The sequence below is a fragment of the Prionailurus viverrinus genome, chromosome D2 (genome assembly GCF_022837055.1).
Source record: "Prionailurus viverrinus isolate Anna chromosome D2, UM_Priviv_1.0, whole genome shotgun sequence".
NCBI classification, from domain to species: Eukaryota; Metazoa; Chordata; class Mammalia; order Carnivora; family Felidae; genus Prionailurus; species Prionailurus viverrinus.
The window spans coordinates 53,332,029-53,357,608 of NC_062571.1; the positions used below are offsets into that span (position 1 = coordinate 53,332,029).

The 25,580-nt window shown below is 39.7% G+C and overlaps 1 protein-coding gene across 1 annotated transcript in view; it reads left to right on the plus strand.

Moving 5' to 3' along the window:
- The first annotated feature begins 13,997 nt into the window (after positions 1-13,997).
- KIF11 (kinesin family member 11) overlaps positions 13,998-25,580 on the plus strand; it is a 44,061-nt gene continuing 32,478 nt past the window's right edge. Inside the window, exons 1-6 of the mRNA XM_047825996.1 lie at positions 13,998-14,334; positions 20,602-20,734; positions 20,973-21,070; positions 21,167-21,245; positions 22,821-23,006; positions 23,122-23,246. Coding sequence (XP_047681952.1) covers positions 14,258-14,334; positions 20,602-20,734; positions 20,973-21,070; positions 21,167-21,245; positions 22,821-23,006; positions 23,122-23,246 — 698 coding nt within the window. The 5' untranslated portion in view covers positions 13,998-14,257. The remainder of the gene's footprint in view (positions 14,335-20,601; positions 20,735-20,972; positions 21,071-21,166; positions 21,246-22,820; positions 23,007-23,121; positions 23,247-25,580) is intronic.

A 25,580-nucleotide genomic window follows, 5' to 3' on the forward strand; every position in this document is an offset into this window, starting at 1 on the left:
ACTAACATAATTTAAAAAAATGTTTATTTATGTTTGAGAAAGAGAGAAAGAGAGTACAAATAGGGGAGGGACAGAGAGAGAGAGGGACACACAGAATCCAAAGCAGGCTCCAGGCTCTGAGCTGTCAGCACAGAGCCCAAATCCAGGCTTGAACTCCTGAACCACAAGATCGTGACCTGTGCTGAAGTTGGATGCTTAACCAGGTACCCAGGTACCCCAACAAATATTTTAAGATATATACATAATATTTAAAAATGCAAAACAAAAAAAAAGACATATTAACCAAATGATATATTTGGTTTTTATTTGACTCCTGAACAAACCTATTATGAAAAAGAAACATTTATGAGACAATCAGTAAAAGTAAGAATAGTGTGTAGATATTTGATATTAAATGATTACGTTACTTCTGGTGGTATGTTAATGGCTGTGGGGTTTTTTTGGGTTTTTTTTTGTTTTTTTTTTTTTTAGAGTTGAGATATACACTGAAATAATACAATGCCTGGGAGTCAGTTCAGATAATTCAGTAGACAATGAGGGGGAGAGGAAACAATAGATTCAACAATATTATTGGCCATGAACTGATGATTATTGAAGTTGGATAATGAAAGCTGGGTTGGGAAGGTTATTATGCTATTCTATTTGCTTTTGTGTATGTTTGAAGTTTTCTATGATAAAAAGTTTTAGGGGTTCCTGCCTGGCTCAGTCAGTGACTCTTAATCTCAGGGTTGTGAGTTCAAACCCCACATTGGGCATGGAGCCTACTTAAAAAAAAAGTTTTATAATGTATGTTAGTTTTAAATAAAGGACTATGGTAATAAAACACCTAAAAGCAACATGAATTTTTTGTAATGTTTATTTATTTAGGGGCGTCTAGGTGGCTCAGTTGATTAAGTGTCCGACTCTTGATTTGGGCTCAGGTCATGATCTCATGGTTTGTGGGTCTGAGCCCTGTGTCGGGCTCTGCACTGACAGCATACAGCCTGCTTGGGATTCTCTTTCTCCCTCTCTCTTCCCCTACCCCCCCTCGCATGCAGGAGCATGCAGGCACATACGATTTCTCACTTTCAAAATAAATAAATAAAATTAAAAAAATTTAAATGTTTATTTATTTATTTTGAGAGACAGATAGAGCACAAGGAGGGGAGGGGCAGAGAGAGAAGGAGACAGAATCCCAAGCAGGCTCTGCACTGTCAGCACAGAGCTGCATTCAGGGCTTGAATTCACAAACCCTGAGATCATGATCTGAGCCAAAATCAGGACTTAACTGACTAAGCCACCCAACCACCCCCAACATGAATTTTTTAAATAAAATGTTTATATATAAGTGATTTACTTTTTTTTTTTACATTTATTTATTTTTGAGAGACAGACAGAACACAAGTGGGGGAGGGGCAGAGAGAGAATGAGACAGAATCTGAAGCAGGCTCCAGGCTCTGAGCTGTCAGCACAGAGCCCGACGTGGGCTCGAATTCACAAACCATGAGATCATGACCTGAGCCAAAGTCAGATGCTTAACCAACTGAGCCACTCAGGCACCCCTATTAGTGATTTATTAATTATAAATTTGTTCTTTAGAACTTTTTCTAAATAATGTATTTGCTAGTCCTTGAAGGTAAGTTTAAGTAACTTTGTGGATAGTGTTTGAAATATTAATGTAAAAATCTATAATTCATATTTTCCACAACTACTACTGTAGTATTTTCTACAACTACTCTTGATTTATCCACTCAACAAATATGGGACCATACCTTGATTTTTTAAAAATTTTTTTTAATGTTTATTTATTTTTGAGAGACAGAGAGACAGAACATGAGTGGGGGAGGGGCAGAGAGAGAGGGAGGCACAGAATCCAAAGCAGGCTCCAGACTCTGAGCTGTCAGCACAGACCCCGACGCGGGGCTTGAACTCACAGACCATGAGATCACGACCTGAGCTGAAGCTGGACCCTTAACCAACTGAGCCACCCAGACACCCCCATACCTTGATTTATATTTTTTAAGTTTACTTATTTATTTTAAGAGAGAGAGAGAGAGAAAATGCTCGCAAGTGGGGGAAGGGCAGAGAGAGAGGGAGACAGAGGATCCCAAGCAGGTTCTGCACTGTCAGCACAAAGTCGGACATGGGGTTCGATCCCACGAACTGTGAGATCATGACCTGAGCAGAAATAATGAGTAGGATGCTTAACTGAGTGAGCCCCCAGGCACCCCCCCCCTCACCTTGCTTTATATGTTAAGGATACATGAGGAAAGAGCAACCAATTTTCTAGTGGAGTTTACATTACAGTGAAAGAAAGAAACAAGTAAACTAATACTTATATAAAATAATTACACAATATGATCAAAATAAAATTAGGGTAAACAGAGTGGGTTTTCCTGCTGTCTAGCTGTACCCAAGTAATAGTTCTGTGACTTTCCCTTCATCATCACTACTGCCCATGGGTGGGGGGAGGTGGCAAAGATCTCACCAGCTGTATTAAGGGGTTAATTTGTGTCCTGAGCTGTTGACAATAGGAGTGTGCACATGGGACAGTTTAGGTGGGAGATCGGCAAAAACTCAGAGCATAGGGTTTGGTGTTTGGGCTGCATAGGCAGCTGTCAACAAAGAGACAGCTTCTGTGGCCCTTCTCATGGCCTAACTCTCCACCAGAACCTCTCCTAGAATTTCCTCTCTCTCTCTCTCTCTCTCTCTCTCTCTCTCTGTCTCTCTCCCCTAACCTCCATCAGCTCCTTCCTAATTCCCTTTAATGTTCCAGCCAGGAGTTTCTCAACTAGAATTTGAAAGTCATGAAGGGGCAGTCATCTCTTCTCCTTATGTCATTGTCTTGCTTCAGACTCTTCTCATGGCTTTCCCTTAAAAGCCTCGTTTGAAAGTTACAAACACTGAATATTCCCTTTTCTCTTTGCTTTCCTGCTGTAAGAACCCTAATTCTCCTGGACGTCTTTGGTCTCTAGGGAAGGGTTCTGAAGGTTCAGCCAAGAAATAGTAAAACCTGGAGAGTAAAATGTCAACATCTTCTTTTGTTATGTGCGGAAAGAAAGAAATTGAGTTTTATGAAAGAGTTTGGGGGGCTACCTCAGATAGAGTGGTTGGGGAAAGGGGATATTTCCTCTGAGGAAGTGACATTTAAGTTGTAACTTGAAAGGTAAGAGGGAGCAAGCTATAGGAACAGGTGAGGGAAAAGACTCCACACAGTGGAAATATCAGTTGCAAAGGGTTGGGAGAGGAGAGTCTGGCGTTATCTGAGATCTACCAGAAGGCCAGAGAACTGGAACCCTCTTCTTTCCTGTTCTCTTGTAACTAACCTTTGCTACTGAGACTCTACTATTAGAACACTACAGCAAACCAAATTTGGATTTGGGGAACTCTGTACCTAAACGTTTTGGGATTTTTTTAATAGGCTTATGAGCAGCTCACGGACTGTTTTTCCCCTCAGTTTATAAGGACATGCAGATACACCATTTGTTCTCTCTGGCATTCATAACCACAGCCAGAACCTGACATGATTCTGGCAACTATGAAAAAGATAGCTAAAGTAAAGTGCTCCTCAACTGTTTAGCAGAGATTTGCATAGATGTTGTTCCAGAGCCTTAAAATATCACACAAATAAAAATGTGTATGAGGGGCTTGGAATAATGCTTAGGTTAAATAAAAATTCAGGGCGCAAAATTATACATTGAATTATGATCTCAATGATTAAAAATATGCTTGTATATAATTGGAAAGAAGTACATCAAAACATTAATAGTGGTAATGATTAGGTTGTGGAAATCTATTATCCACACACAGGAATTCCAGAAAGGAAGAACAGAGACAACAAGTAGAAATGTTCAATGAGTAATTTAAAAATACTTCCCACAACTAAAGGAAAGGAATGGCAAGATTGAAAGAATTCATCAAATGCTCACCCCAATAGGTGAAAATAGACATACACCAAGGCATGTCATTGCAGAATTTCAGCACACTGAAGGGAAAGAGGAGATTGCTTAAGGTTCCAGAAAGAAAAAAAAAAAAAAAAAAAAGAGGCCACATACAAATGATCGGGAATCAGAATGGCTTTGGACTTCTCAGCAGCAGAAACTAGAAAACACCGTTTTTAAAAACTCTGGGGCATGGGGTGCCTGGGTGGCTCAGTCAGTTAAGCATCTGATGCTTGATTTCGGCCCAGGTCATGCTCAATGTGTTCGAGCCCCCCAGTCACGTTCTGTGCTGACACCAAGGAGCTTGCTTGGGATTCTTTCTCTCTCCCCCTCCCCTCCCTGCTCATGTTCTCACTCTCTCTCTCTCTCTGTCTCTCTCTCTCTCTCTCTCAAAATAAATACGTAAACATATAAACATTAAAAAAATTCTGGGACTGGGGCGCCTGGGTGGCTCAGTCGGTTAAGTGGCTGACTTCGGACCAGGTCATGATCTCACGGTCCGTGAGTTCGAGCCCCGAGTCACGCTCTGGGCTGATGGCTCGGAGCCTGGAGCCTGTTTCAGATTCTGTGTCTCCCTCTCTCTGACCCTCCCCTGTTCATGCTCTGTCTCTCTCTGTCTCAAAAATAAATAAACGCTAAAAAAAAAAAAAATTAAAAAAAAAAAAATTCTGGGACAGAAATGCCCTCGCCCTAATGGTGGCACAGAGGCTACAGAGCTCCCGGTCTTCAGGGAATACTTATAGCTGTACACAAATTGGCAGCTCGAAAGTAACCTGTATAAATCAAAGCCTGGAAGGTTCTCCCCACGCGTTTTTCTCTGTGTGAAACCCTTGGACCCCTTTATATCCCAGAGTGTGAATGTATGAAGGATTGGCAATAGTAATCAAGACTGAAGCTTCCAGGTGGAAGAACTCAGAGTCACATTTAATATGTTTTATTTCTTATACAAACCACCCATGTTTTTGGTTGCAAAATCACATCTGCTATAATAATTATTAGGGTAAGTTTTAAAGATATAAAATTTTAGTAATAATCATACATATAAACTAATACTTTTGAAAATAAAAATGCTATGGAGCTGGTGGGTTATATAAAACACTAATTTCTCCAAATGACTAATATTTTCCAAAAGGCTTCAAATAGAAAGTCCGGCAGTAATCCTTCAATTATTCAAAAGTGCCTACCTACCTGCTTGGAAGGAAATACAGGGAGAACAAAACACAAATTTACATTTCAATAAAATACAGTTCTGCACTAAGAGAGTAGGATGCTTATTAAAAATGCTTTTCTTTGTTATCAAAGTAAGAATAAAGCTCTGTGAGGGGCACCTAGGTGGCTCAGTAGGTTGAGCGTCCAACTTCGGCTCAGATCATGATCTCGCGGTCTGTGAGTTCCAGCCCCGCATCGGGCTCTGTGCTGACAGCTCAGAGCCTGGAGCCTGCTTCGGATTCTGTGTTTCCCTTTCTCTCTGCCCCTCCCCCACTCATGCTCTGTCTCTCTCTCTCTCTCTCTCTCTCTCTCTCTCCCTCTGTCAAAAATAAACATTTTTAAAAAATTTAAAAAAAGAATAAAGCTCTGTGAAATAATTAGAATAATTTTCCCCAGGGGTTTATTTATATTTATTTTAATTTTTTATAAAGATTTTATTTTTTTAAATTTTTTTTTTCAACGTTTATTTATTTTTGGGACAGAGAGAGACAGAGCATGAACGGGGGAGGGGCAGAGAGAGAGAGGGAGACACAGAATCGGAAACAGGCTCCAGGCTCTGAGCCATCAGCCCCAGAGCCTGACGCGGGGCTCGAACTCACGGACCGCAAGATCGTGACCTGGCTGAAGTCGGACGCTTAACCGACTGCGCCACCCAGGCGCCCCAAGATTTTATTTTTTTAATACTTATGTACTTATTTTGAGAGAGAGAGAGAGAGAGTAGGAGTGGGGAGGGGCAGAGAGAGGGAGAGAGAGAATCCCAAGCAGGCTTCACGCTGTCAGCACAGAGCCTGACATGGGGCTCAGTCTCACGAACTGAGAGATCATGACCTGAACCAAAGTTAAGAGGCAGCCCCTTAACCCACTGAGCCACCCATGTGCCCCATAAAGATTTTATTTTATTTATTTAAATGTTTGATTTATTTTTGAGATAGAATGTGCACACGCAGTGGGGATGGGCAGAGAGAGAAAGGGGGACGGATGATCCAAAGAGGGCTCTGTGCTAACACTGGTGAGCCCGAGGTGGGGCTCGAACTCACAAACTGTGAGATCATGACCTGAGCCAAAGGCGGATGCTCAACCGGCTGAGCCACCCAGGGGCACCTGTGTATACTGCTGCTACCACACATGCACACCCTCCCAAAATTATCAATATTCCCCCACCATCAATTTATTACAATTGATGAACCTACATCATTATTACCCAAGTTGTTAGTTTACATTAGGGCTCACTCTTGGTAGTGTACATTCTATGGGTTTGGACAAATGTATAATGACATATATCCACCATTATATTATAGTACACAGTGTTTTCACTGCCCTAAAAATCCTCTGTGCTCTGCCTATTCATACCTCCTTTCCCCAACCCCTGGCAGCCACCGATCTTTTTTACTGTCTCCATAATTTTGCTTTTTCCAGAATATCATATAGTTAGTATCATATAGTATATAGCCTTTTCAGATTGGCTTCTTTCATTTAATAATATGCATTTCAGTTTCTTCCATGTCTTTTCACAGCCTAATTGTTCATTTATTGTTAGTGCTGATAAATATTCTATTGTTTGGAGGTACTACACATTGTTTATTCCTTCACCTGCTGAAGGATATAATGGTAGCTTCCATAATTTTGGCAATTATGAAGAAAGTTGCTCAACATTGTGTGCAGGTTTTTGTGTGAACATAAAATTTCAACTCCTTTGGGTAAATACCAGGGAGCATAATTGCTGGATTGTTTGGTAAGAGTATCTTTAGTTTTGTAGGAAACAACCAAAGTGGTTGTATAATTTTGCATTCCCACCAGCAATGAATGAAAGTTCCAATTGCTCCACATTCTTACTAGCATTTGGTGTTGTCGGTGTTTTGGATTTTGGTCATTCTAATAGGTGTGTAGGGTATCTCATTGTTGTTTCAATTTGCATTTACCTGATGACGTGATGTTGAACATCTTTTCACATGCTTATTTGCCATCTGTATATCTTCTTTCGTCAGGTCTCTGTTAAGGTCTTTGACCCACTTGTACCCCCACCCCAGATTTATTGAGGTATAATTGACAAATAAAATTAGAATATATTGAAGGTGTATAATGGGGGGGGGGGCACCTGGCTGGCTCAGTCAGTGGAGCAGGTGACTCTTGATCTCAGGGTTGTGAGTTTAAGCCCCACATTGGGTGTAGATTACTTAAAAAGAAAATCTTTATAAAAAAGTGTGCAATGTGATGATTTGATATATGTATACATTGTGAAAAGAGTCCTATTGGTGTGGGCCCATTTTATAATCAGGTTGTTTTCTTATTTTTGAGTTTTAAATGTTCTTTGCATCTTTTGTATAATAGTCCAAAAATGTCTTTTGCTAATATTTTCTCCCAATCTGTGGCTTATCTTTTCATTATCTTGACAGTGTCTTTCACAGAGCAGATACTTTTAGTTTTAATGAAGTCCAGCTTACTGATTATTTCTTTCATTGATTGTGCCTTTGGTGTTGTACCTAAAAAGTCATCACCAAATCTAGAGTCATCTAGATTTTTTCCTGTGTAGCCTTCTAGGAGTTTTGTAGTTTTATGTTTTACCTTTACATCTACAGTCCATTTTGAGTTCATTTTTGTGAAGGGTTTGTGTCTATATTAATTTTTTTTTTTGCCAAAAGCACTGAAATGCATATTATTAAATGAAAGAAGCCAATCTGAAAAGGGTAGTATCTCCACATCAAGATTTTAGCAGTATTTTTGGAATGATTACTGATTATAGATCAAATTATAGATTGTAGAATAAATATTAATTGTGGAATGAATAATGATTAATCAGTAAAATTTTTCAAAGCTCAAAATTCAGTGATTTCTGAAGTGATTAATAAGTGCAATTAATGAATAATCACTATCTCCTACTCTAGTTTTGTTTTATGACTTCCCACAAGTATCTAAATCAATTATATAACCCTGACAATTATACAAATATTGGACAATTGTGTTTCTGATGGATAAAAACAGGATCTGCGATAAAACCACTGACAGCTAGACATGGCAGCACACAGGAAGAAAAATCTTCACTTTTGATAGAGAACAAAATATAGCTACATTTAGTCTTACTTGGGGTTTTTGCTTTAGTGTTTTTTTTTTTTTTAATGTTTATTTATTTTTGAGAGAGAGAGAAACAGAGTGTGAGCAAGGGAGGGGCAGAGAGAGGGAGACACAGAATCTGAAGCAGGCTCCAGGCTCTAAGCTGTCAGCACAGAGCTGATGTGGGGCTCGAATCCACGAACCATGAGATCGTGGTCTGAGCTGAAGTCAGATGCTTAACCAACTGAGCCACCTAGGCGCCCCTTGCTTTAGTTTTTTTAATCGCTAATGAAAGCTCTTTTTTAATCCACTAGAATATAAATAAATCCAGGGTCTTTACCAGCACAGACTAAGACACTTAACAGCACAGTGTCAGAATAAATATTTTTATGACCTCTTTCCTGTAGTAGGTTGAATGACTCCCTAAAAGACATCGCTTCCTAATCCTTGTGAATGTTACCTTATACAGCAAAAAAGGACTTTGCAAGTGTGATTAAGAATCTTGATGTGGGAAGACTATCCCTGATTACCCAGGTAAGCCCTAAATGTAATCACATGTATTCTTACAAGAGAGAGTCAGAAGGAGATTTGACACAGAAGAGAAAAAAGGCACTGAGGCAGAGATTGGAGTGATATGCCATAAGCCAAGGAATGCTAGCAGCCACCAGAAGCTGGAAGGCACAAGGAACAGATTCTCCTCTAGAACTTCCAGAGGAGCTGGCCTTGCAGACACTTGATTTTGACCCCGTGAATTTGACTTCAGACTTCTGGCCTCCAGAACTGTGAAAGAATGGACATTTGGGTTGTATCTATTTTTTGGCTATTATGAATAATACTGCGATTGAACGTTTGTGTACCAATTTTTATGTAGATTTTTTTTCATTTCTACTGAGTATATATGCCTAGGAGCAGAATTGCTGGGTCACGTGGTAAGTCTAGGAACTGCCAGACTGTTTTGTGGGTGATTTTAGACTTCTGGCCTCTAGAACTGTGAAAGAATAAATTTCTGTTGTTTTAAACCACCAAGTTTGCAGTGATTTATTATATCAGCCATAGGAAACCAATATACCCCCTGAAATAAATCTGAAATAAAAATGCTTAGATTCTGGGGGCCCCTGGGTAGCTCAGCCAGTTAAGTGTCCAACTTCAGCTCAGGTTATGATCTTGTGGTTTGTAAGTTCAAGCCCTGCAAGGGGCTCTCTGCTGTTAGCATGCAGCCCACTTTTGAACCTCTGTCTCCCTCTCTCACTGCCCCTCCCCTGCTCGCTCGTTCTCTCTCTCAAAAATAAATAAACATAAAAAAATACTTAGATTCTGGAATTCTACATGTAACGTGCCTACAATCAAATGTCAGGGTAGAATAAAAACAAATTTTCAAGCAATTTACTTCCTCTGCACTCTTTTTTAGGATGTGCTCCACCTAAATAATGAAGTAAACCAAGAAAAAGTACACAAATGAGATCCAGAAAACATATCCAACCCAAGAAATAGGCAAAGGCAATTCCTGGGATAAAAAAGGAGGAAACACTGGGATGGCAGCTGGACTGCAGGTCTAGAGAGTAAGCAGTTCAATTAGAAACAACTTGAAACTGATAGATTTTTGATGTGTTGAGATGGGGGAAAACTTTACCAATAGGCTACTGAGTGCTGAAGGAAGAATTTGGAAAAGTACAAGGAAAAGTAAGCAAACAGAACCAGGCAGTTATTAACTTTAGGGCAGACAGAGAACACAATCTCACTAGACTGAAATGCTCAGCTATGAATAGGCATAACAACCTAAATATATTTTGATTTAACAAATATTATAATATTGAATGCATGGGGGAGAGAAAGCAGAGGGGATCCTAACATTTCATAACTAAATCCTTATCTTCCATAACAGGAAGTCAATAAATAAAGTCTGAAGTTGAGTAATCAAACGATAACATTAGATACAAATTCCTTACAAAAATGGAAATGTGTAAGTGCTAGGAAAAATAGCTAAAACAAATTGAAAGTGGTTGCTTCTGGAGTAGAGGTTTGGAGGGACAGGGGAAGGGAAATACCTTTTTGTTATAAGCCACTTATGACTACTTAACTCTCAAAACAATGTCTATGTTTTATTTTAAGACAAATAAAAATCAATGAACTTATATAAGAAGTATACACTTTTGAAAGGGAAATGCCAGACCAAACACATGGGCAGTGATGTTGCATTGGTAGAATCCAGGTTAACTATTATTAGAGTATTAAAAATAAGTTCTAATCATAGACAGACTTTCAAAAGAGAAGTACTGATTAGTCTGAGAGGTTTGGGCTCTATTGGGGCAGTGCAAAATAACATACCAGGAAGAGCCACCTGCCTGATGTAACTCTTACAAATGTCCATAAGACCCTGGCTGTCTCCATTAGACTTAGTCTTGAGGACAGGCACTATAATATGGCCTATCTTTTCACCGCCTGGACCAGAGTTAAATACCCAAGAAGGGTGTGATGAAAGTGGATGCATGTGCACTGAGAACAAGAGATAGGTGGGGGAGATCACAGTTAATAATCTGTGATTTGGAATCAGAAATAATTCCCAGTTCTTTCTCTGTCACTCATTAGCTGGATGAGTACAGACAATACACTTATTTGCCCTGAAAATAGTGAGAAATAATAGTCCCTACTTCAGAGAATTGTTCTGAGGATTAAATGAGATAATGCATACACAACCTTTCATAGAATCTGACACATTGTAGCTCTAGATAAATGGAAGCTGTAACTATTACCAAATGGAGACCCTTGAATTTCTTACCTCAACCCAAATAACTGTTAATGTAAATATTTAGATATTTCCTGAGAAAAAGAGATTAACTTTTTTTTTTTTTGTCTACTATGTGCCAGGCACTTTATACATATATTATTTTAATCCTTAAAATAATAGTAATCATTGGGGCGCCTGGGTGGCTCAGTCGATTGAGCATACAGCTTCAGCTCAGGTCATGATCTCATGGTTTGTGAGTTGGAGCCCCGCGTAGGACTATGTGCTGACAGCTCAGAGCCTGGAGCCTGCAGGTTCTGGGTCTCCCTCTCTCTCTGCCCCTCTCTGTTCACACTTTCTCTGTCTATCTGTCTTAAAAATAAACATTTAAAAATTAAAAAACAAAAAACAGTAGTCATTATTGTCTCCATTTTACAGATAAGGAAACCAAGGTTGAGAAAAGATTAAGTAATTTCCTTCCAGTACTTATTTATTTATTTTTTAACATTTAATTATTTTTGAGAGACAGAGAGTGCGAGTGAGGAAGGGGTAGAGAGACACAAACAGAATCCAAAGCAGGCTCCAGGCTCTGAGCTGTCAGCACAGCGCCGAATGTACGACTCGAAATCATGAACCGTGAGATCATGACCTGAGCTGAAGTAGGATGCTTAGTGGACTGAGCCACCCAGGAGCCCCTACATATATGCACATACATATACACATATATACATATTATATATATACACACACACACACACACACATATATATATATATATATATATATATACACATATAAACATTTATTTATTTTGAGAGAGAGACAGCATGCAATGGGGGGGGGGGGGGGGGTCAGAGAGAGACAGAGGGAGAGATAGAATCCCAAGCAGGCTCTGCAGTGTCAGCGCAAAACCCCACGCGGGGCTTGATCTCACCAACTGTGAGATCATGACCAGAGCAGAAATCAAGAGTGGGACACTTAACCAACTGAGCCACCCAGGCGCCCCTAGTACTCATATATCTATTGAGTGACTACTTTGTATAAGGCTCTGTTCAAGAACATTAAGAAAACAACATTGAATAAGACAATCCATAGTCCCTGATGAAACCTATATTCCAGCAGGGTAGAGAGATAATACCCTGACAATGTAATCACAGACTGCAATACGTGATATGAAGGAAATAAGTAAGGTCTTGAAATGAGGCCTATGCTTTAGACAGGGTGGCCAGGAAAAGCCTTTTAAAAGAGAAAGTGGAGCTTAGATCTGAAGAATAAGAATGAGTCAATCATGCAAAGAACCAAACTAAAAGGCAGAGTGTACAGCAAATGCAAAGGCCTGGAGACAAGAAAGCTTAGAAGCTCTGGAGCATGGTAGTGAGCTACGTGATTAGTAGCTGGAGTTGATGTTGGTATAGGCAATGTGTCATGAAGGCCTCACAGGATATGGTAAGGAGTTTGGATTTTATTGTAAGTTCATTGAGAAGCTATTGAAAGATTTAAGAGTAAATGAAGGGCGTGATCTGGTTTTGGTTTTTTTGAGAGAGAGAGAGATGGGGGAGGGGCAGAGAGAGAGAGAGGGAGGGGAGAGAGAGAATCCCAAGTAGGCTCTGCACTGCCAGTGCAGAGCCCCACATGGGGCTGGGTTCCCCCTCCCTGAGATCATGACCTGAGCTAAAATCAACAGTCAGACGCCCGACTGAGCCACCCAGGCACCCTGATCGAATTATTTTAAAGGATCCTTCCCGTTGCTGACTGAATGCAGTGGGTAGAGGAGAAAACAGCAGAAGTAGGAAGACGTGTCAAGGGCAGTGGTTCAGATTAGAGATAAAAGAGACTTGGCCTGGAGTGGTGGCGGAGGTGATAAAACTAACAGAAGTCCACTGGACAAGGTAGAATATGAAGGAATCAAAGATCTGGTTAGTGCCATGGGTCCAGATGAGAAAGATTAGGGTGGCTTTAAGGAGCATAACGAGTTCTGTTTTCAGCAGGTCCATTTTGAGATGCTGAGCTATGCATAAAGGTGACCAGAGATCCGAGCTGTATATATAATTGTCTCCTTGGGGGAATGCAGGAGGTTAATAAGTGGAGGAACACAAAGGCGCCTGAGAGTTTTCCATCTGGCCCTTACTTAAAAAGCTAAAACGATACCCAGTTTCCTGTGGGCTAAGTGTGGCCCACAACCGCAGCTCCTTAAGCCGACTATAGCACAGGCCCACGACAGTTTTTCCCGGGCCTGGGTGCCACACCTGAAGCGGTCGAGTCTCCTCAAGCACCGCAAGGACGCTTGTAGGACGCCTACCGAAAGTCACAGGTTACCGATCGGGGGCGGGGCCCAGCGAGCGCGGCCTGCTGGGATTTGTAGGCTGACCGCGGCGGGCGCCTCCTTGAGCCGCCCGCGGACTGCGGCACCACGTAGAGGGAAGCGCGCCTTGAGCCTGCGTCAGTCCTTCCGGAAGAGTTGTCTGAAAGGGCGAGTACTGTACTGCCTTTTGCTTGGAATCACTTAACAATGACATTTCTCATCAGTTAAAGGATACACTCAGAGTTCTGAAAATGACACTTAACGCCCTTTTCATCGCAATTTGGTTACCCATGTAGCCTTATTTCTTAACACTTCCTAATTATTCAAGGCTACTCTAGACGCTGCCTCCGAGAAAGGGGCTCGCATTTGATCTCTGCCCTGTGCTTCCACAGCACTCTTACATTCCGCTAATAATAATTATAATCGTGGCCAGCTTTCCTGATACTACATGTTCTAGTCTAAGGGATTTGCCCGCACTAGTTAATTAATTCTCACACTACCTTCTAAGGTGGTCGCTATTGTTTCCATTTTGAAGATTTGGAAATCTTGGTTTATAGAGACGTTATGTAACTTGGGCAAGGTCGCGTTAAAGGGTCACACTGTTTACTCGTGCGTCTCTCCCTCCGGACCACGAGTTCCAGAAGGGTACGGACAGACCAGCTTTTTACTTTCCCGCGGGCCACGCCCCAAGGGCGGGGCTCTGGTGACGACACCCCGTCCCATGGTGCCTTGCGCGCCCGCGCTGCTATTGGTTCGGCGTCTCGGCTCCTTTTTCAAATTGAGGCGCCGAGTCGTTGCCTGGTTTCCTAGGCTTCGGGCGGAGACGACATCGCTGTTTCCGAGGCTCCCGCTAGTGCTAGTGCGGGACAGACGCCTCGGGGAGTCAGAGCTCCTGGTGGAGAGCGGGGACGCCGAGCTACTTGCGTGGGTTCCCCGGGCCACGCCAGTACCGGGCGGGGGAGGTGGGCATCTGGCCCGCGCCGGTCGCAGGACCCTCCCGCGCTCCCACGGCGCTCGAGTACGCGACCAGGTCTTGACTTTCCCGCGGTGATCGTCATGGCGTCTCAGCCGAATTCCTCCGCGAAGAAGAAAGAGGAAAAGGGGAAGAACATCCAGGTGGTGGTGAGATGCAGGTAGGGCGAACCCGGCAGGATTCAGAGTGCCGGGCTTTGCTGCTGGGCTCCCTTCTGTGCTGTCCGGAGAGTGGAATTTTGATTGTAGTTTCTGGGCGGTGCAGACCTGCCTGTCTCATAGTTCCTCTAAATGCTGTTCCATAAAATGACACCAGATTGCTGTGAGGAGTAAATTAGTGTCTGTTTCGGAAGAAAGGATATTCGTATTGGAGGTTATAGTTTGATTTGCAATTCAGGAGAATTTGATCGCCGTTCTTCATGGAAAAGTATGTTGTTTTTAAAAAACTAATGACAGCAGAGATTTAGGTGTCACTTTTATATTCCACTTCTTGTAGTTTGTCAGTTTGGAAATAAGACTGTATACCTACTTTGCAGATGGTCCTGATGTTGAGATTACCCGCCTCTCCACCATCTCTCAAAACATAACCTATCACTTGTTCTCTTTATTTTTGATGCACTATTTTCTTCATCCCTACTAAATAAGGAAACACCACTGTATTTGAAATTTAAAGGTTGTTATAGAGTGAGTTTCTGTTTTTAAAAGGAGACAGCTTAAGCCAGTATAGCTTTCTGATTGTACTGCAGCTTGGTCTTCCCTAAACCAAAGAAGACAGTTTTTTCAGGGTGAGCGGGTGGAGGTGTTCAACTCTCCCCAGATTGATTTCCAAATAACTTCCCAATTTTGAAATTAGCCAGTAGAGAGAGAACATGCTTGTTATATAAACTGTTGCTTAGAGATTGATTTATTCAGCTTTTTAGAAGCCGTCCACAGTTTACTGTTGTATGTGTGTGTTTTGTGTGTCTGTTTTTGTTGCTGTTTTTAAAATTCTACCGTCAGCAACTTTTCTGTAAATCCAAAAGTATTCTAAATCTTTTTTTTTAAGGTGATTTTTTAAATGTATGCAACAAACTTTCTTAAGTTATTGCCTTCTCAGCTTTGGTGACTTGAATTGTAGAAGTCAACCGTAATAGCTGGCTTTCTAAACTAGGTGTCAGAGAGGAAATTTGGTGGTAACCTTAAGTCTGGCCAATTACCAGCTGTACTTGAGAGCTTCTCTTAATAGTTACTTGTTTTGAAGATTTGAAAAAAAAAATTAACAGCCCATAATAGAAACGCAAGTTTTTAGATTATGTTGATCGTTTATTAAGGCCCAACAGTAATGCTTTCTCTGCGTGGCTTTATTTTCTTTAATTTTCTTTTTTATTGTTAGTTACAAAATATGTCAGACCTATAAAAGTTATGGAGAATAAAGTAACAAACATCTGTGTATCCATCACCCATATTAGAAACAGACCAGTCATTACAGTTTGAGCCCCATTGTTTCCCTTTCCAGCCCCCTTCCTCAGTTCCAAGAATTAAACATTATTTATTATCCCCATTCATTTCAAGTCTTACCAAAAAGAGGTTTCTTTTACTTTGTCACTAACGAAAAGTGCTTTGGTTGTGACTATTTACAATAATTTTTGTATGAGGATGTTTTTCTTTTCATGCTTTCTTTTTCAAATATCTTTCCTAGTGCGGATATGTCCTTAAGCTTTAGTAAACAATTTACGAGGCCCTTGTCGTTGTTAAACCTTTTCTGTAAAGGGCTCAGATAGTGAATATTTTAGGCTTTGCAAACCACATGTAGTCTCTGGTCACATATTCTTCCCTGATTTTTTGTTTTGTTTTGTTTTTCAGTTTTACATTTTTAATTGGCATAGTTTATTGTAACCTAAGAGGTCAGCGAGATTTCAAGAGGTGGCTTATTACTTTATTACAATGAATATAACCTTTTATGATCTTTACTTGCTTTTTAAAAATTTTTTAATGTTTATTTTTGAGAGAGGGCTCACACGTGCATGTGCTCTTGTGTAAGGGGGGAGGGGTAGAGAGAGGGGACAGAGGATCCCAAGCAGGCTCTGTGCTGACAGCAGAGAGCCCAATGTGGGGGCTTGAACTCACCTGAGCCAAACGAATTCAGACACTTAACCCACTGAGCCACCCAGGCTCCCCAGTGATGTTCTTTACTTGTATTATAACTTTAGGAAGAAAATTTTTTAGTCGACCTATACACAGCTCAAGAGAAAGCTATAATTTCTGGAGTTGAGGAACTGATGGTTCATATATAGAGAAATTTTAATAAGGAAATAGGCTTTGGTATATGTATACACAAAGACACACAACACACATGCAAAACATTCTTTCCCCTTGTATAAGTGTACAGGTTAGCATAAATTCTATTAAGAACATAATAGAGGGGCCCTGGGTGGCTCAGTCAGTTAAGCGTCTGACTCGATTTTGGCTGAGGTCATAATCTCACAGTCGTGGGATTGAGCCCCCAAGGTGGGCTCTGCACTGACAGCGAGGAGCCTGCTTGGCATCCTCTCTCTCCCCATCTCTCTCTGCCTCTCCCCCGCTCACACTCTCGTCTCTCTCAAAATAAACTTAAAAAAAAAAAAAAAAAAAAGACTGTCATATAAAGGTTTTACGATTTAAGTCAGTCTTGCATTTTAATCTAGACAAGTGCTTTAGTGATTTAGATCTGAACCCATATGAATCATTCATATATATAAAAGTATATAATTATGTTTTTTTCTTAAAGTTTATCTTGAGAGAGAGAGAGAGAGAGCGAGAGCATGCACAAGCAGGGGAGGGGCAGAGAGAGAGGGAGAAAGAGAGAATCCCAAGCAGGCTTCACCCTATCAGTGTGGAGCCCGACATGGGACTCATCCCACAAACCATGAGATCATGACCTAAGTCAAAATCAAAAGTCACATACTCAACCAACTGAGCCACCCAGGTGCCCCCCACCTCTATATTTTTAAAATAACATCTATCCACCAAGCTCTACCTCAGGGACTTTGCAATTTCACTCTGCCTAGAAAGCTTTCCCATCAAAATAGCTGTAAGACTCCCTCACTTTCTAGATTCTGCTTAAGTATCATTAAATATCAGAGAAACCTTCCCTGACCATCCGAAAATAGTAATAGCAACTGCCTATTTCCCCCCATCATCACTTCCAATCCCATTTAGTTTGGTTTATTTATTTTCATTTCTAATTTATCAGTATCTATATTATCTATGTATAACACTAAGATAAAAGCTCCCTGAGAATAAGAACTTGAGTGTTTTGGGTTTTTTTAAAACTTGGTTTTGTTCACTTCTCTATCCTCAGTTTTATCATATAGTAAGTAGTTGATAAATATTTATGGAATGAACAAATAAATGTAATATAACTGTAGTGAGGCCAACAAATCGATGGGTTTGTTAGCATCACCAGCAGGAACCTAGCAATTTCTAGTTAGAGAGGTTTGGTTAGGAATATGGTGGCTTGGCAGTACTATTTATCATAGTACAAATAGTCCCTAAAGCTGCTCGGAGTTTTGATAACTTTTAGGAATGTGTGATATGTGTGAATATCTACTGCTCAGTTGTGACATCTCAATGGTATTCATTTGGTTAACTTAATTACACATCCAGGCAAAGAAATTAGTTGAGAGATGCTAGGAATGGTAGACATTGAAAGAGCTTTAACCACATGAGAGCAATTCATTCTAGTTGATACTCTTGGCCTACCAGAAAGTTGGTTTTGACCAAATTTTGTTGAACTGTTAATAATCCTGCATGCCATGGGTTATGTGCATTGTGTAGGTTTCATTACATTTGACAGTTGATAGCATCACTATATATTATCTGGGAGTTGCTGAGTTAAATTTCCCAAGATCACAAATTTGATCTTATGACCATCAAAAAATGCTAGGGATGGGGCATGCCAAAGGGTGTTGAGATATCCTTTTTAAAATAAATAGCAACGTAGTTTGTCTAGTGATGAAGGGAAAGATAATTTCCTATTTGGCATTTCCTTTCATAATATGTGATATTGAATGGGAAAAATGAACTCAGGTTAAGAGTACATCTCTCTCTTTGGTCCAGATGTGTGTTAAGTATATAAATATCTGATGGATGCCTCTGTATGTATTATGGTCTTTTCAGCTCTTCCATTATTCCCCTTAGGGTGACATTTATTAAGCTGTGTAGTTTAACAGATATTAGAATGCCAGCTATGTACCAAGCATTGTGGTAGCCACTGGGAAATGGTAAACTAAACAGGATTTATTTTCCTGTGCAGTGAGTTTGGTACTATTACTCAGCCCCATTTTTCAAATGGGAAATTTGTATACACTGTATACAAATCAAGATCAAGAATCCTTACTCTAAATGAATAAAGAAGATGTAGTATATATATATATATATATATACACACATACATACATACATACAGTGGAGTATTACTCAGCAATCAAAAAGAATGAAATCTTGCCATTTGCAAGTACGTGGATGGAACTAGAGGGTATTATACTAAGTGAAATTAGTCAGAGAAAGGCAAATATATGACGTCATTCATATGAGGACTTTAAGACACAGAACAGGTGACCATAAGGGAAGGGAAGCAAAAATAATATAAAAAGAGGGAGGGGGACAGGGGCACCTGGGTAGCTCCGTCGGTTGAGCATCCCACTTTGGCTCAGGTCATGATCTTGCGGTCCGTGAGTTCGAGCCCAGCATCGGGCTCTGTGCTGACAACTCAAAGCCTGGAGCCTGCTTCAGATTCTGTCTCCCTCTCTGCCCCTCCCCCACTCATGCGCGCGCATGTGCGCGCTCTCTCTCTCTCTCTCTCTCTCTCTCTCTCTCTCTCTCTCTCTGTCAAAATAAATAAGCTTTAAAAAAAAAACAGGGGACAAAACATAAGAGACTCTTAAATGTGGAGAACAAACAGAGGGTTAGTGGAGGGGTTGTGGGACGGGGGATGGGCTCAATGGGTAAAGGGCATTAAGGAATCTACACCTGAAATCATTGTTGCGCTACATGCTAACTAATTTGGATTTAAATTAAAAAAAAAAATGTAAAAAAAAAAAAAAAGAATCCTTACTCTATTGAAAGCCCAAGGAGGAATTTCACTTACGTTTCTTCCTCTGGGCGTCTTTCCTATCACTTATGTATGATTCCCCTACCCCTCCCTGTCCCAATCAAGACACTAAATTTTTGCTTTGTGTTCTGACAGCACCCTTTACATATTCTTTCTAAACATTACCTCTTTTATAACCATTTGTTTTGTTACTATTCCCCCTTGACCTCACAGTGTTGTGAGGACAAACTGAGTTAACACATGTGAACCATTTAGAATAGTGAGTACCAAGGCACCTGGGTGGCTCTGTTGGTTAAGCATCTGACTTAAGCATCTCTGCCCCTCCCCTGCTCATGCTCGCTCTCTCTCTCTCTCTCTCTCAAAAATAAACATTAAAAAAAGACAGAATAGTGAGTACCTGGCACATAGTAACTACTCAATGTATTAGTCATTATTATATTTTTAAAAATTTTTAATGTTTTTATCATTGAGAGACAGAGACAGATCTTGAGCAGGGGAGGGGCAGAGAGAGAGGGAGACACAGAATCTGAAGCAGGCTCCAGGCTTTGAGCTGTCAGCACAGAGCCCGACGTGGGGCTCAAACTCATATACTCCGAGATCATGACCTGAGCCGAAGTCGGATGCTTAACTGACTGAGCCACCCAGGCACCCCAGTCATTATTTTTATCTACTTTTTATCTTATGCCAGTTGTTCACTCTCAGGTTAGTATTTCAAACACAAATGTGGTTAGTAATTTGAACACAAATCTCTCTACTACATTATAACCTAGCTTTCTCAGATTCTAAGAATAGTAGAAATACAATTCTAAAAAATAAGTTTGGCATTTTTTACAAGTTAATTCTGTTAGCATCTACTCCAAAAACTGTCAGGATTATAATGTTTTACATAACTTTGAAAATTAAAAAAAATGATTTTTTATTTCTGGGGGTTAAGACTTAAAATTTTGCCGTCTGCTTTAGCTGTATCATTCAGTAGTACCCCATGTAATCCCTGTTACCAACAGTGTAGTCAAAAAACTTCAATTTGGGGGCGCCTGGGTGGCTCAGTTGGTTAGGCGGCTGACTTCAGCTCAGGTCATGATCTCGAGGTCCGTGAGTTCAAGCCCCGCGTCGGGCTCTGTGCTGACAGCTCAGAGCCTGGAGCCTGTTTCAGATTCTGTGTCTCCCTCTCTCTCTGACCCTCCCCCGTTCATGCTCTGTCTCTCCCTGTCTCAAAAATAAATAAAACGTTAAAAAAAAAAATAAAAAACAAAAAAAAAAACTTCACTTTGTTGTTGTCTAAGGTATTAATGACAATGTCATTTGTAACCAGAAAACTAAGAGTTTTTTCAGTAACTTTGTATATTTCTTTTTATAGACCATTTAATTTGGCAGAGCGGAAAGCTAGCGCCCATTCTGTAGTGGAATGTGATCACGTACGAAAAGAAGTTAGTGTACGAACTGGAGGATTGGCCGACAAGAGCTCAAGGAAAACATATACTTTTGATATGGTACCTACTTCTTTAAATGCTGTAACTCTTGTATTTACAATGTAAAATTATCCTCGTATACTATTTCCTCTAGGTTCTAGTATCAATTCCAAGTTTCAGTTACTCTTTGAGCTGTCAAATGGTTTCTAGTGGGCTGAATGAGTTAATCTATTAAAAACAAAATTCTTAAAGTGAGTAATTTTGACATATTTTTTTCCCTGAAGATTGCTCTGATTGTTTTTTTTTTTTTTTGGGATAGGTTTTTGGAGCGTCTACTAAACAAATTGATGTTTACCGAAGTGTTGTTTGTCCAATTCTGGATGAAGTTATTATGGGTTACAATTGCACTATTTTTGCGTGAGTGAAACACTATTTTTCAAATTGATGAAAAAGTTTAGATGCATGTATTTGTTTTTTGTGTTTTTTTTTTAACACTTGTAAAAATTTTGACAGATACGGCCAAACTGGCACTGGAAAAACCTTTACAATGGAAGGTGAGAGGTCACCTAATGAAGAGTACACTTGGGAGGAGGTATTTACTGTTCATACCAGGTTTCTATCTCTAAAATGGCTGAAATATAACTTAATATAACATGAGTGAAGACCTCTTTCTTGAAATAGAGAAGATCAGCGTACCATGTCAAACATGAATGTAGGATAAACTATATGGTATGGTTCTTGTTTAAGAAACATAGTCTCATTGGGAGAGAAAGAATCAATACATATGGCACAGTTAAGTGACAAGACAGAATAGTTGGAGCAGAATATTGTGGAGGGGCGCCTGGGTGGCTCAGTTGGTTGAGCATCCAACTTCAGCTTAGGTCATCATTTCACAGCTTGTGAGTTCAAGCCCTGCATCAGGCTCTGTGCTGACAGCTCAAAGCCTGGATCCTGCTTTGGATTCTGTGACTCCCTCTCTCTCTGCCCTTCCCCTGCTCATGTTGTGTCTCTCTCTCAAAACTAAATAAACATTAAAGAAAAAAATTTTTTAAATAAAAAAAGAATATTGTGGAAAAGCGGCATGTGAGTAGGGCTTGCAAGGGAAGACTGCAGTGTGGGAATGAGTCTCATCAAGATAGCATAGCAAGGGGCAGCATGGTACTTTAACAGTGATGACCTTGAGTGTTCAAGAAATTAAGATCACTGTATTCTTGGATACTGTAAAAAGCACATATTACATTTCACAAAGATATCCATCAAGTGTGTTTAAGTGAGGTTTTTTTTAATGTTTACTTATTTTTGAGAGAGAGCGAGAGAGCAGGGGAGGGGCAGAGGGAGAGAGGGACAGAGGATCCAAAGCAGGCTCCATGCTGACAGCAGAGAACCCAACATGGGCCTTGAACTCACAAACCGTGAGATCATGACCTAAGCTGAAGTTGGACGCTTAACCGACTAAACCACCCAGGCGCCCTTGTTTAAGTGCGTTTAATGACTAAGTTAAGTTTCCAAATTATTAACATTTAGGTTGATCCTTTTTTCTAGTGGTTACACTGTTGAGGCATTAACTTGGAGCATGGATAATGAAGTTATGAAATTGTAACCATAGGAAATAAGGAATAGGCTTAAAGTACAGTTTCAAAATTTAGAGATTCATAACAGTTTTATAAAAGATGCTTAAATATTTTAAAAACGTGTTTATGTTAGAGTTAGGGAATACACTGTTACACGGGCCACTTTTCTGTTAAGATGGTAGTATTATGTTCTCATGAGAAAAGTTAGAATTACTAAACTTGGTTTTATAAGTAGCTTAGTTTGGTTGGTTTCTATGGCATGAAGTGGCTGATAGGTAGGACAGATTTGTGGAAGGTATGAAGAAGAATAGTTACTGTTGAATAAATTCTTATAAATGACTTTGTTTCTCTAATACTCAGTTCATTTCTTTTTTAAACTTGTTTTAGTGGAATTTAGATTATACAACTAATGAACAATTTATAATAAAATTTGATGAAAGGGATTGACATAAAAAATATAAATAAACAAACTGGTTTTAGCATATTTGTGTTTAAATATATCATGAAGGAGGTCCTTACCATATGTGTTTTAACCGCCATAGTAAATGGATGGCATTCTTCCCTTATTTTAATCCTTATTAATATTATGGTTTCAGGATCCCTTGGCTGGTATAATTCCACGTACTCTGCATCAAATTTTTGAGAAACTTACTGATAATGGTACTGAATTTTCAGTCAAAGTGTCTCTGTTGGAAATCTATAATGAAGAACTTTTTGATCTCCTTAATCCATCTTCTGATGTTTCCGAGAGACTACAGATGTTTGATGATCCCCGTAACAAGGTAACTCAGTCTTTGAGAATGGAATGTATCCAGATTTTAATGTGTGATGCTTTGAGAAGCCAGAATATATATATATTTTACCAATCTGATGGATGCTCTTTTCATTTTTGGTCAGAGGGGGGTGATAATCAAAGGTTTAGAAGAAATTACAGTGCACAACAAGGATGAAGTCTATCAAATTTTGGAGAAGGGGGCAGCAAAAAGGACAACTGCAGCAACTTTGATGAATGCATACTCTAGGTAAGAAAACCATTGTCTTCCCCCCAGTGCTCCGTTTTCTTTTTCATGGGGGAAGTCAAATTGGGGTCAGTCATGGTATGTGAGTCACACAGCTAGATTATATGCTAGATTTCATGCTTTAGTAATTGACTTGAGATTTATAGGGGAACACCAATATTGGAAGAATGTTGAAAGGAGAACAAAGAGAAGTTGATATTAGAGCAGAAGTTTTAAACTTTTTAGATTATTTTTTCTCGAATGAAATCATACATGGGAGCCTTGATTAACTGCTGATAATATGGCTCCTGTAGTTGATGTGGGGGTGGATGCTTAGAGGCTTACCTCCTTAGCCTCATGAAGGTTTTCCCTGAGCACTTTTCTGGGGTCCCAGTGGATACCTAGAACAAAGTTTGAAAGCACCTGCTTTTTTTGTTGTTTGTTTGTTTGTGATTTTTAAATGTTTCTTTATTCTTGAGAGAGAGAGAAAGAGCATGAGCCAGGGGAGGGGCAGAGAAAGAGGGAGACACAGAGTCTGAAGCAGGGTCCAGGCTCTGAGCTGTCAGAACAGAGCCTGACGTGGGGCTTGAACTCACAAACCATGAGCTTATGACCTGAGTTGAAGTTGGATGCTTACCTGGCTGAGCCACCCAAGTGCCCCATGAAAGCACTTGGTTTAGATAAGGATTAGAAGAAAGATAATTTCATTTAATTTTCTCCCAGCTTTATTGCAGTATGATTGATAAAAATTATATATATTTAGATTGTGCAACATGATTTAAACTTTTTTCAGATGACTTCATTTTAATGTAGGAATATATGGTCACTAACGCTGGCTTTCTGGGGGTACAAAGGGGCATATTGATAGCACCCCTTATAGGATAAATCCCAAATTCTAGAAAAGCAGTTTACTGAGTCAGGTGATTTCTTTTTCTGCTGGTCTTTGAAGGAAGCATCAGAGTGTAATTACAGGAGCTATGGATTGGGAGTTAGATATTTGTGTTTAGGTCTAGTTCTGCAGTTAACCAAACATGTGACTTCAGGTAAATAAGTGAACTTATCTGACTATCACTTTCCCTGACCTACAAAATGATTATTAGAACTAGATCTCAGGGCACTTGGCTGGCTTAGTCAGGAGAATGTGCTGTGCTTGATCTTAGAGTCATGAGTTTGAGCCCCACGTTGGGTATAAAGATTACTTAAATAAATAAAACTTAAAAAAAAAACAAACAAACTAGATCTCTTATTTCTTTGCTCCCTTGTAATTAGAAATTTCTACAACTCTTACAAAAATGTATGTATTAGGGGTGCCTGGGTGGAGCAGTTGGTTGAGTTTTTGTCTTTGGCTCAGGTCACGATCTCATGGTTCAAGTTTCAGCCCTCCTCGCACATGCACTGTCTCTCAAGAAAAAAAGAAAAAAAAATGTTTAAGTAATCTCTCTACCACACATGGGGCTCGAACTTATAGCCCCAAGATCAAGAGTCACATGCTCTACTGACTGAGCTAGCCAGGTGTCCCTGATTTTATAATTTTAATTAAGTTTTCCTATAACAACTTTCCATTTAAAAAAATTATATAGAATTTGGAGGAATGAGTTTAAGACTAGGTAATATTTCTTTTCTCTAAATACCTTTCTTTGAAATAAATTCCTATTTTTCATAAATTTGTGTAATTTAGGACTCCTTTTTATGTATGTAGACTGGAGTAAAAATCTCTTTATGAATGTATGTGGTAAAGTGAAGGAAAACAATTCAGTTTTCTAGAATCAGGGTTGACTTCTATGCTTAATTGCATCAATTCCATACTCTTGGATTAGGAATGGGTAAATAATAGTAGAAAAATGTGAAATGTATATTGTAATTCAGATCTATAGCTTGCTTATTTTTTTCCATGTCCTTCCCCTTTTCTGTAATTTTAAATAATAAAATATGATACTTAAAAATTTTCCAAGTAGCATGCAAAGTACAAATAAGAAAATTGAAAATTACCATATTCCCTACCACCCATCAGTGACATAAACAAACATAATGATGTTCACCAAGTGGCGTTGATACAAGAAGGAAAGATGTCTAGGTTGTCTATATAACTTTTGTATCCTTCAGATATAAGCTGAATGTGAGTACATAGCATAAGATAGACACTGGAACAGTTTATGGTCTACTGATGATTATCTTGTAGTGTTTTGGTAATCACTGCTATTTACCATTTCTGCTTCTCAAGAGAGGGTGTTAACTATTTCTGATGGCAGTCTCAAAGCAGAGCAATGTATTTTTACAACCGGCAAGTAATTTAAAGCAAGTAATCTATGGCTTGTGTGGTGGTGTTTGAATTTATGGTAATGACATATTTCAAGACGT